Source organism: Symphalangus syndactylus, chromosome 6 (assembly GCF_028878055.3).
Source record: "Symphalangus syndactylus isolate Jambi chromosome 6, NHGRI_mSymSyn1-v2.1_pri, whole genome shotgun sequence".
In the NCBI taxonomy this organism is placed as follows: Eukaryota; Metazoa; Chordata; class Mammalia; order Primates; family Hylobatidae; genus Symphalangus; species Symphalangus syndactylus.
The window spans coordinates 120,141,135-120,153,755 of NC_072428.2; the positions used below are offsets into that span (position 1 = coordinate 120,141,135).

Here is a 12,621-nt window from a genome sequence, read left to right on the forward strand (position 1 = left end):
TCACTTGAGCCCAAGAGTTTGAGACTTCAGTGAGCTATGATCGCACCACTGTACTCCAGCCTGGTCGACCGAGTGAAACCCTGTCTCAAAAAAACAAACACACAAACGGTGGGGACCCAAGCCAACGACATTCCTTTTTCCTGGTTGCCCTATCAAGCCTCGGTCTCAGGTTGCGCACAGTTTCTCTTTAGATATTGACTCCCATTAGGGATTTAGGTTTTCTTCATGTGGATGATTTTCCCTGGGAGAAAAAGGTAAGAACTAAATTTCAGCTTGCCTGGAATTCTGGGTCCTTGATTCTTCCACTTCACATCTTTTACAGATTTGGGTCTCAGTTGTTCTTGTTGCTAACTTCAAAGCTGACATCGATCTCAGTGACACTGAGCCCACGCTTTGTGGTGGACAGGGTGGGTGTAGAATTCAGTTTAAGTGTTAGAGGACAAAAGGACCCTGAGGGAGCAAGAGGAGATGATGGCTTCCAGCTCCACAGCTCCTAACAAAGGCTCTCTCTGGGACCACCCTTGGGATTCTGCACCCTCTTTTTGATTAGGTTCTTGAGCCCTGGCTAAGCCAGCCTGAGCAAAGATCCTGCGAAGTTATCCCTCCCACCTTGATATCTGATCAAGTTCCTCATCCCCACCTTTGATGTATAAGTCCTTGGCCTGCCTTTAGCAAGAATCCCCCTACCTTGATGTCTTCTCTTAGTAATCCCACTGATCCTCTCTGTTTTCTTTGCCGTATTCAGTGTTAAGCACAATGAGTCTTTCCTATTGAAATAGCCCTGGTCCTAATCATAATAATCTTGAATTAGGTCTTACATTTCAACACGTGTCAGGATAGTTTTCTGTAACTCTCTCAGCTATGACCCTTGGTTGTGTCCACTCCCTTTGTGTGGGTGTGGAAAGCATGTAGACCGTAGGGAGGGTGGGATGGGAAAGGCTGTGGGAACTGGGGCTCCCAGGACAGACTCAAAGGTCCCAGAGCCCCTGAAGACGTTATGGAGATCATGAGTGTCTTCCATTTATTCAGCTGTGACTTGGTGGAAAGGACACCAGACCCACAGTCTAGGAAGTATAAGAAAATCTTATTATTTATTTATTTGAGATGGAGTCTCTGTTGCCCAGGCCGGAGTGCAGTGGCGCGATCTCGGCTCACTGCAAGCTCCGCCTCCCAGGTTCATTCCATTCTCCTGAGTGGCTGGGACTACAGGTGCCCGCCACCACGCCCGGCTAATTTTTTTGTGTTTTTAGTAGAGACGGGGTTTCACTGTGTTAGCCAGGATGGTCTCGATCTCCTGACCTCGTGATCAGCCCACCTCGGCCTCCCAAAGTGCTGGGATTACAGGCATGAGCCACCGCGCCCCGCCGAAAATCTTATAATTGATAAAACCATTAAGCATTCCCTATAGTTCAGACCCCAAGGAACACTGATAATTTATTCAGACTAAAACATCCTTTCTATATCATTTGCCTGATACATTTCTATTTTCTTAGTGGAGTCATAAGAATTAGGCTTCAGATACATAAAAGAGGCCACAAACCTCTTTCCGCATCCTGACCTGCCCGGGTGAAATTCTCTGGCAGGGCTTGTCAAGCATGTGGTCTTGAAGCCAGCTCAGTCTTGCTTTGATAGTCGTAACTTTTTTTTTTTTTTTTTTTATTCTAGAGGTAATTCTATGCCAGGTTTATAATCTGACCTCTCCTATCAGGATAAATTCCATCCAACACTGTGGAACTTTCTTATTCACTGAAAAAACACTATTTAAATGCCAAGTGATGAGCAATATGGTACACTTGGCACAGACTTTTTCAGCTCCTGGAGCAAGTTCCTGACCTTGTAAATCGAGAGGCTCAACCTTTATCACTTGAAAGGAATGGGAGAGGCATTGGTAGGGCCTGCCTGTCACAGTCAGAGTTGCAAGGGTGCTTGGGAATCACATTAGCATTTTTGAGGACTTGAGTCACTCTCAGACTCTTTATAAATACAGCTTGACTCAGCCACTGTATGACTGATTCCCCGGGGACATGAGGTGGATACTGTTCATTGGGGCCCTTATTGGGTCCAGCCTCTGTGGCCGAGAAAAATTTTTTGGGTAAGTTCCTTTTGGACTTCTTATTATTTGGTTATTTCAGAAATATGGGAGCCAAATGGAACTGAAAATGAATGGCTGATAATAGCTCACATGGAGGAAGGAGACCTGGGCTCTTGTTCCAGCTTTGCCCCTGTGTCATCCTGGACAAGTCCACTCTCTTCTCTGAGACCCGATTTCATCTGTGAAATCAGGACTAGATGATCATTGCAGACTCTCCCCAGCTCCCTCATCTCCTGCCAGTTCTTTTTCTGCCTAGTTCTTATTTATAAGGTCAGTTCCAGGCATCTACTTTCTTACTTCTACCTTATTAATTACTAAGAGTTACTGGTTACTAAGAGCTACGTTATTAATTACTAAGAGTTACTGGTTACCAGAAATGGTTTGTTTCCAATTTCCGCCATGTGTAAAGGGAAACCCTGGGTCTCAAGCTTGTTGGTTTCACTTCTTTGTTAATGGCGAAGGCTTTGCAGAGCTGGTGACTTCTCTTGATCTGCAGTTCAATGCTCTACCCCTGAGCTATACCCTCTTCTGAGCTGGTGCTTTCTTATTGGCTTCTGGGACGCGGAGATTTCACATGTCTTGCCTAGACACAGCTATGAAAATGACATGCAGACACATGCCTGTACACCGTGTATGTGTGTGCGTGTGTGTGTACACACACATCCACGTGCTCAACACGCTTCACGCAGAATGCTTTGAGGTTTGCAGGGGAGAGGACATTCAGGTGGTAAGAGAGATAAAAGGGATACCATGGTGCCCTGTTAGAAGACTGAATTATAATAACTCATTACTGCATAATACTTTACCATTTGCAAAGAGCTTTCATGTACATTATCTTTTTGATCACGCAACAACTTTGCCAGGCAGGGGTGTTATTTTTGTCCATTTAAACATGAAAAAAATCAGCCTTAGAAATGTTAAGGACCATGCTCAAGGCCACTTAGCTGGGAAGCAGGGGAGCTGGAACTCTGAACATAAAACTCGTACCCTTTTGCTATAACACAAGTTCATCTCCAAATAAAATCCTATATCTCTTGGCTTAGTTTACTTTCTATTTTACTATCTGGCTAATGAGACTTTGGGGTTGTTTTGTGAGGTAATTACTTATACGAGATTGACTAAGTTTTATGATGATGACTTTTGTTCACACCTGCGTCTCTATTGCCAAATAGCTCAGAGGGGTTAGGCGTAGCAGGTGGCCAGCGAAGATTTTCCCACAGGCGGCTCAGCAGTAGGTGTGTAGTGACTAGACTTGCTGCCGTGTGGGCTGACGCATGGAACTGTCCGGCTCCCACTGCAGCTATTCATGTGGCTGAAAAATCTCTATTTCGCAAGATACAGACCTCTCTTGCAATGCGGTGGGCACCTGGGCTGCGACAGCTGGGCCAGGCCCTTGAATGCTCTCTGCAGGAATTTCGCACAGAAAAAGCTGTGTGCCTGAGCTGACTGCAGATGGTTTTAACTGATAGTGTCATTCTCATCCCCAAATCCGTTCTCACACCATAGTAGGAAACCTAGCAAAGGTAGTGGAATTCTTCCTGGGCTCTCTAGAGGTGTCCCAGACACCCAGCTTTTAGAGCAAGGGGAACATTTAGAGCAAGGGGAACATTTAGAGCATGGGGAAGCTGGCCTCTGAGCATTCAAGTGGTTGGGAAGCCAGGCTCTGGATTGGCTGCTGAAGATGAGGATGATGGTTTCTCCCCATCACCCACCACCCATTCCCCTCCCTTCCATCTGCCTCACCTATCTCCTGTCTCTCTTGCTCTACTGGAGTCTTCTGCCCTGGTCTTCAGAGATCTTCAGGATGGGACAATGGCCAGGATGCCTAGAGGCACCAGGCAGGCAGAGAACAGGAACCAGTTGCAGAGCTGGTTACAGCATCAACAGTAGCTGGCAGGCATCTAAGAGTTCTATGAAACCATCTCTTAATATTCTTTGTGGTGGCTGCTAAGCCTGGCTAGGGAGGCAGATGAGAAAGGCACAAAGGACGGGCCACTTGGCTGCCAGCATGGTGAAAGGGGAGGGATAGATGCTCAGTCACCAAAGTGGGTATTGACTGTCCAAAGCACAGACGCCTGTGAGGGTGAGAGAGCGGGAGTTCCAGCCATTGCAATGGCAGCAGCTGGACGCCCTGGCTATTGGAGAGGATCAAGTTAAGAGGAGCTGTGAGAACACCTGTGTGGAGTAGGAGGGGCAGACATGGCCACCTGTAAATCCCAACACGTCCCCCTCCCAGGCCAATTTCCATCTTCAGAAAGAGCTCAAGGTCTTTGAGTGAATTTCTAGATAGTGGAGATAGGACGTGCTCCACCATCTTGAGTCTCATGAACTGACGAGGGCATTTTCCAAATACAGACAAGGACAGTGAGGGCAAGAAAAAGGCTGCCCTTCGCATGGCACCCCGCAACGTCCTCCCTGCTTTTGGGTGTTGCTGTGCTTCTGTTCATAAGGATAATGCTACCGCTGGGTGCAGTGGCTCACGCCTGCGATCCTAGCACTTTGGGAGCCTGAAGCAGGTGGATCACCTGAGGTCGGGAGTTCGAGACCAGCCTGACCAACATGGAGAAACCCCGCCTCTACTAAAAATACAAAATTAGCTGGGCGTGGAGGTGCATGCCTGTAATCCCAGTTACTTGGGAGGCTGAGGCAGGAGAATCACTTGAACCTGGGAGGCGGAGATTGCAGTGAGCTGAGATCATGCTATTGCACTCTGGCCTGGGCAACAAGAGCAAAAACTCTGTCTGAAAAAAAAAAAAAAAAAAAAGATAATGCTACCACTACCACAACCGCCAATGTTCAGCACTATCTGAAGACTGTTAGGACTTTGCTTCCTCTGGTCAGGAAAAGCTTCAGGAGTGATGTGGGTTGGTCCTAAAGATTAGATGGGACTAGATGGGCCTGACAGATGAGAAAAAGGATGGATTGCAGGCAGTGGGAACAGCGTGTACAAAAGCATACAAAAGTACACAGTGAGTTTGGGCTGGGTCTGAGGTGGGGTAGAAGGGAGAGGTGAAGAAGAGGCAGATGGAATGGGCTTCACTCTGCACCCGCTCTTCTGCTCTGCCGCTTTGCATGCTACAGCTATTTCGTTGACCTCTGTAGCTCGGCTGATTAGAGCAGGATGAAATGGGTTTGCAGATTTAATCATCCCCAGGGCCAGTCAGAGACACGGTGTCCCATTGTCCTGGCACTGTGCCCAAGAATGTGCACAAGTTCTGTTGTGAAGTCACCACTTTGGAAAAATTAAAACGCATGTGTTGGGTGAATGTGTAACATGATTTTCATACTCAAAGAGCTTCTTATTCTTATGTCCTCCTTCTTTTCTCCTCCTGTCCCTTCTTCCTCCTTTTCCTCTTTGTGATTGCTGTAGCCAGTGCTGCATTTTACACATGCTTAGTTGTGCTAATAAGTATCTCACCACACAAGATCTTTCTAGAAGCTCCCCCCACTTTTTTTTTTTTGAGACAGGGTCTTGTTCTGTCAACCAGACTGGAGTGTGGTGATGGAATCATAGCTCACTGCAGCTTTGAACTCCTGGGCTCAAGCAATCCTCCTGCCTCAGCCTCCCAAGTATAGAATCCCCATTTTAAAGCTATCTCTTTTTGGAGTGTTGGAGGTAGGTTATGATAGAGCACGAGTTCAGCAGACGGGCCCTTGTCCCCATCGAGGAGTAAAGATTTCCTTTCTGTTTTTTAAATTTATTTGTTTTTAATTTTAATTTTTTGAGATGGGGGTCTTGCTCTATTGCCCAGGCTAGAGTGCAGAGGTGTGGTCATAGCTCACTGCAGCCTTGAACTCCTGGGCTCCAGTGATCCTCCTGCCTCAGCCTCCTGAGTAGCTGGCCTTCAGGTGTGAACCACTATGCCCAGCTAATTGTTTTTCATTTTTTTGTAGAGACAAAGTCTCACTATTTTGTCCAGGATGATCTTGCCCTCCTGGCCTCAAGCAGTCCTCTCACTTCGGTTTCCTGAAGCACTGGGATCACAAGTTGAGCCACAGTAGCTGGCTCCATTCTGTCTTACACTGGTCTCTTTTTTTCAATGGTGCTTGCTGAGGTCAGGGAAAGATCAGGTTTGATGCCTCATCTTCCCAGGGCGGTAGGTCCAACTCTTGGCAAGCCTGTTAAGTTCAGACTGAGACCTGCCCATCCAGTGGTATCTCTTCAGGGCCCTCGGCAGTGCCCACAGGGTGCAGTTACCCGCTCACCTCCAGGACCCTTTGGGGACCAGGTGGGTTGGGAGAAAGGGAAACTTCAGCACTGTCATCTCCTCCAGACCAGCCACCTGCAGCAGGAGCGGCTCTGCAGTGGACCTTGACTCCTTAAGGCTGGCCTAGACCCACTGGAGAGCCCCTAGAACCTTCCAGAACCCAGCAAAACCCTGAAGGGCCATCTGGATGAAACCGGTTTTCTGATGAGGAGCTGCCCCATGAGGCTGCACACTCAGCTCCCTGTGACAGCCATTCACTCTCAACAGGTCCTTGGGCTCACAGCGGCTCTCTGCATTCACTTGTGTCAAAGAGATGACGCAGTGACAACATCGAGTGCGGATTCTTTGGAGCCGTCACCTAGCAACAGCCTAATGGCTCCCCTGTCTCCCTCAGCCAGCTGAGAGCATAAAGGCAGTATTTCAGGCCCCGCTTTCTCCCACCCACACACAGGACTTCAGGGGCCGCTACCCCTGCTGCCACTGCAGAAGCTAAATCACGTATATGAAGGAAGCTCAAGACAAATGACAAAGGGGACTGAGATTGGCCGGCCCCATCTGTGTCCTTTAGGGGTCCCCTCTCACCCCGTGGGGAGGAGTGGATCCCACATCCAGCCTCAGCACCATGGGCCATAGTCAGTTTCCACCCAAACGAGCCTTTGTGTGGGGTTCTGGAGCTGGAAGGGATTGAGCGAGCACCCAGCCTCGCCTGTGTTTTAAGAGGGCACAGCTCACCCTCCCAGCATGGAGATGCTGTTTTCTTTCCAGCACGGAGGTTCCATCACAGTTTCAGTCCTCAGCCCTGACAGTGAAGAAGTGCTTCTTTATGTCTTGAGTTAGCTTTGCGTGTAACTCAGGCACATTCCTTCCTGTAAAATATATGTGTTTTTCATTATAAAGTAATATGACCACATTACAGAAAACAGATACAAGGGGGAAAAAAGTAAGTCATCCATAATCCCACGACCCGAACATAAGGGCTGTCAGCATTTGGTATATTTCCGCTGTCTGTTTTTCTTCCAATGCATCTGCTTTTTCCATACTTATAATCATGGCATACATACAATTTTGTGTCCTGCTCTTTCACTTAATATTTCCCTTAAAGTTATGCCATAAGCACTTTTTCATAGTTGCCATGTAGCCTCATTTTTAATGGCTATACATTAAAACCAAAGACTAGACCATTTCCTTTCTTTTGGCCTGGTTACGTCTGGGATAGGAGACTTGGGGTTTCTTTGCCAGCTGAAAGCTCTTCATTATCTTTTGCTCTTTTTTTCTTTTTGCTTCTTCCCCAGGGACCAAGTTTTTAGGATTACTGTCAGAAATGGAGACGAGATCAGCAAATTGAGTCAACTAGTGAATTCAAACAACTTGAAGGTACCTGGTTCTTTTTAGCTCTCCTGAGTGTTTTCTAACTTTGGTGGGAGAAGACTCTTGCTCTACTGGTATTATTATTTTTATTTCCGAGAAGTCTCTGAATATAATCCTGTGGGAGTCCACTTGCCATTTACACAGTTGAGGGGGCCGATGGGAGAGAGGGAGCACATCACAGCTGTGGTGTCCTGGGAGAGGGGATGCATGAACAGTATAGGCTCCATCCTTCTAGCTGCCATCCGCTTATGACTCTTGGTCGCTGTCAGATACTGCTTGTTGGGCAGGTCCAACCAGACACAATTGTGAAATGGGCCAACTTTGCCCTTGGGCAGAGCCCAGCCTCTCAGGGATCACCCTGGCTTTTGGCAGTGTTCTAGAAGAATAAGCTCATTGTACATATTACCTGAACTGTCCTTTAACCTGGTTTCATTTCTGTTCCCTTCAGCTCAATTTCTGGAAATCTCCTTCCACCTTCAATCGGCCTGTGGATGTCCTGGTCCCATCTGTCAGTCTGCAGGCAGTTAAATCCTTCCTGAGATCCCAGGGCTTAGAGTACGCAGTGACAATTGAGGACCTGCAGGTAGGTAGACTATGCCCCCTGCCTCCTGGTCTCACACAGGACCAGGCAGCCAGTCCAGAGTAGACTGGAGCGATTTTCAAGTTCTGGTTTTATCCTTTTCTATTTTATAGATGAGGAAATGGAGGCAAATGGAGGTAAAGTGCAGTGACTTGTTAGAGGAACAACATTTTGTAGTAGAAAGGGCATAAATAGGCCAGGGAACCACACAGATTTGGATCCAAATCCTGATTTTGCTAACTACTGGTGCTCTGTGCCGTGTCTTTGGACAAGTTATTAACCTGCTCAGCCTCCGTTTCTTCATCAGTTAAATGGTGATAGTGAGACCTGCGTCATGTGATTTGTTGAGAAGACTCAGGATTAAATGTATGTAAAATGTCTAACAGTGCCTGGCATATCCTACATCTGCCATTAAGTCATAAGTCCCTCTTTCTTTCCTTCTTTGAAGTCCTTCCAGGTGGCAAGAGCAGAGCAGGGGGAGGGTGTTGGGGACCAGCCACAGAGGCACCCTTTGAGACAGGGGGAATGTCGTGGGTAGCCCTAGCAGAGGGAATACCGTCCTCTGGCCTCACGACCTGTATCTGAACATCAGGACAGGGTCTGGCTCATGTTCTCTCCTTCACCGAGGTGGGTTATGGACTAATTGGTGATCTGGCCTGGGAGTTTCCTGATGGCGTTAGCAGCTATGAGCTTATTAATCATCCTCACATGTCACAGACATCTGCCAGGAACCTTCAAAGTACGAGTGGTTATAAGAATTTCTTTGTTTCTGAATGGTTTCCCAAGCTGTGTATTTCAGAGGCACTGGATACCAGATGCGGGCTGATGTCTGCAGAGTTCATACTATAGGATAGCCAAAGAGTGCATATGTTGCTTCCAGGGAGTAAGTGGGTTTTGAATGAGGCCATGTAAATTGGGCCCCAAGAAGTAAATCTTTTTTTTTTTAAGACTGAGTCTCTCTCTTTCACCAGGCTAGAGTACAGCGGTGCAATCTCGGCTCACTGCAACCTCTGACTCCCTGGTTCAAGCGATTCTCCTGCCTCAGCCTCCTAAGTAGCTGGGATTACAGGCACGCACCACCACGCCCAGCAAATTTTTGTATTTTTAGTAGAGACAGGGTCTCACCATGTTGGCCGGGATGGTCTCGATCTCCTGACCTCGTGATCCGCCCACCTCAGCCTCCCAAAGTGCTGGGATTACAGGCATGAGCCACCGTGCCCAGCCAAGAAATAAAATTTTATAAAGATATGAAAGAAATCTAACCCCCTTTTAAACCTTGACATTTGTGTTGCTTGATATGCTGAAAGGGCCACCATCTTGGCTGACCCATATGCCAAGATATGGCAGAAAAAGCATAAACCTGCATCTGCAATGGATCACTTCACAACATTGCTGTGTGTTTTCAGGCCCTTTTAGACAATGAAGATGATGAAATGCAACAGAATGAAGGGCAAGAACGGAGCAGTAATAACTTCAACTACGGGGCTTACCATTCCCTGGAAGCTGTAAGTGTTTCAGAGTGGGTTAAGATCAAGGTTCTCTGCCTCCTGAATTTTGTAACCTCTCTCTTTACTTCCAGGAGACATTAGTCTTCAGCACAATATCCCCGCACTGAGGGGCTAAAATGTGTACACTTCAATTCCTTTCTAATTCTTGGATTGCTTAACTCCTACCAGCACCTCAGAGTGTCATGAAATACAGCCTGGCTATTTCCTCCCTCAACCATCCTTCTCTCCTTAAGCAACTCCTTCAGAATACCATGAAAATAATTGCAATCATTTCTAGTCCTTGTAATTCAACTTATTCTACCCTACCATAATCCCTCTATTTTACTCACCCAGAATAAAATGTTACTTATTCCAGGCAAGTAGACAAGTGGTGATTTCGAAGGTTAACCAACTATTTCCACTCATTTATCATGACTACTTATAATGTATATATTTGTTCCATCATGCATTTTGGTGCTGTGTTTAACTAGAAACCACTTGATATAGATGACTGACTTTCAAGGTAAGCCAAACCTTCAAATGAAAAACTTGAAGCAGAATAATTTCCTAGGATACTGGAACTTAAGAAATCAAGAGAGGCTGTAGAATAGAACTGTGCAATGAATGCGGTACAGTTCTCTTACACCCCTCAGTGTCTCCTTCATTCATCTGCAGACAACTAGCGCAAGAACACTCCCCCACATCTAAATTAGTATTCTCCCTAGTGTACCTTAATACATGTTGTTCTTGATATACAGACATGGTGTTGTTGGCATGCATTTCACAAGGCGTATACTTTGAGTCGTTTCTCTTCTTGAGGGAGGATTTCAAAGGTTGACTATTTCCACTTCTTTCCCATGCTTGTTGGTAGCTTTGTTTATTGTATACACTTCCAATGGCACTGCTCCTTGATCCCTCTTGTGACCAGTGACATACATCTGCAAAACAGCTGGATAAAGTTAGAAGTTCAGTCTCGGGCCATGGACGAAAGCAGAGCTCAGAGCCCACACAGGGATCAAGCCCATGACATCAGCCTCATGAACATGGAGCCCTCGCCAGCTGAGCTAACCAGTTGCAAATGTCACCCAAGACCCTGGAGGGGCCATCCCCTCACCTGCCGACTGCTGGAGCCTCACTGTCTCACTGGCTCACCACTGCTTTCTCTGGTTTGAGGCGCCCTTTGCAGCCTGGCTTACAGCAATCTTGTCCTCACTGTGACGCTCTCCGCTGTGGATTGGTGTGCCAGCACCCTCCTAGCTCAGTCATATGCAGTTCTTTCTAAAAACAGCTAAAGAACTCATATTCTAGGCTGGGCATGGTGGCTCACACCTGTAATCCCAGCACTTTGGGAGGCCAAGGTGGGCAGATCACTTGAGGTCAGTAGTTCAGGACCAGCCTGGCTAACATGGTGAAACCCCGTCTCAACTAAAAAAATACAAAAATTAGCTGGGCGTGGTGGCAGGCACCTGTAGTCCCAGCTACTTGGGAAGCTGAGGCAAGAGAATCACTTGAAACCGGGAGGTGGAGGTTGCAGTGAGCCAAGATCGCGCCACTGCACTCCAGCCTGGGTGACTGAACGAGACTCTGTCAAAAAAAAAAAAAAAAAAAGAACGCTCATATTGGCTCTTACAACCACTTAGTCTTTCTTAGGTCTCTAGTGGGAATTCCATGTTTGTCTCTGCCAGAGTTTCTGGTTCCAAAGCCATTGTCTGTGTTGTGGTAGTGGTGGGCAGTGTGAATTTGCACCCCACACCTGGACACAGCTTGGTGTTTTTTTTTTTTTTTTTTTTTTGAGACGGAGTCTTGCTCTGTCGCCTAGGCTGGAGTGCAGTGGCGCAATCTCGGCTCACTGCAAGCTCCACCTCCCGGGTTCACGCCATTCTCCTGCCTCAGCCTCTCCGAGTAGCTGGGACTACAGGCGCCCGCCACCACGCCCGGCTAATATTTTGTATTTTTAGTAGAGACGGGGTTTCACCGTGGTCTCGATCTCCTGACCTCGTGATCCGCCCGCCTCGGCCTCCCAAAGTGCTGGGATTACAAGCATGAGCCACTGCACCCGGCCCAGCTTGGCGTTTTAACTTTTCCTGGATGACGGTCTCTTCTCTCAGAGCTCAAGGCAGCTATCCTGCTTTTCCTCCACTCTCTAGGGTCAGTGGGTAGAGTGGGTAGAATTTCCAGGCCCTTTTTGTGGCCCAAATTGCCCATTCCTAGCTCTCAAGTTCCAGCTCCTTGTGCCATGCTGGGTCCTATGGCTCCCCTCCTAGTCCAGGTTTGCCTAAGCCTGTAGCACCCAAGGCAGAGATGGGGCTCTGTGGCATCATCTCCCACCGTCCAGCCTCCTAGTTAGTTCCTTCTTTGTTTCTGGCACCTACAATTTCCTCTTGTTTAGCTTTTAAACTGGGCTGTGAATCATTTTCCTTGTATTTTACCTGGTTTGCCTATGTATTTGGAGGTGGTTTCTTGCTTCTGCTCAGTCTACCATATTGACGGCAAGTCTGATAAACCCTTTAAGCTTGACTTTGTTCTATATTAATTACACGTTTTCCTCCTCTGTATAGTTCCTTCTTCCAGTCTTAAGGCCGAAACAAATACATTTGTTTATTTTCTTTTGGCCCTCAAGTGGTTTGAAAACTAAGATGGATAAATTCTATTTAAATCGAACTTTTTTCCTGAAAGCAAATAAGGGTATTCTTTTTTTTTTTTTTTTTTTTTTTTTTTTGAGACAGAGTCTCGCTCTGTCGCCCAGGCTGGAGTGCAGTGGCGCAATCTCGGCTCACTGCAACCTCCTCCTCCCGGGTTCACGCCATTCTCCTGCCTCAGCCTCTCCGAGTAGCTGGGACTACAGGCGCCCGCCACCACGCCCTGCTAATTTTTTGTATTTTTAGT

General features: G+C 47.2%; 1 protein-coding gene across 2 annotated transcripts in view; it reads left to right on the top strand.

Annotated features, from left to right (window-relative positions):
* The first annotated feature begins 1,935 nt into the window (after window positions 1–1,935).
* Window positions 1,936–12,621, top strand: part of CPA4 (carboxypeptidase A4) — a 32,160-nt gene continuing 21,474 nt past the window's right edge. The window contains exons 1-4 of one of the 2 annotated variants that reach the window (XM_055284021.2): window positions 1,936–2,092; window positions 7,593–7,674; window positions 8,117–8,251; window positions 9,655–9,753. In XM_055284021.2, the coding sequence (XP_055139996.1) occupies window positions 2,025–2,092; window positions 7,593–7,674; window positions 8,117–8,251; window positions 9,655–9,753 (384 nt within the window). In that variant the 5' untranslated portion in view covers window positions 1,936–2,024. The remainder of the gene's footprint in view (window positions 2,093–7,592; window positions 7,675–8,116; window positions 8,252–9,654; window positions 9,754–12,621) is intronic. The other variant, XM_055284022.2, reaches the window with a different exon arrangement.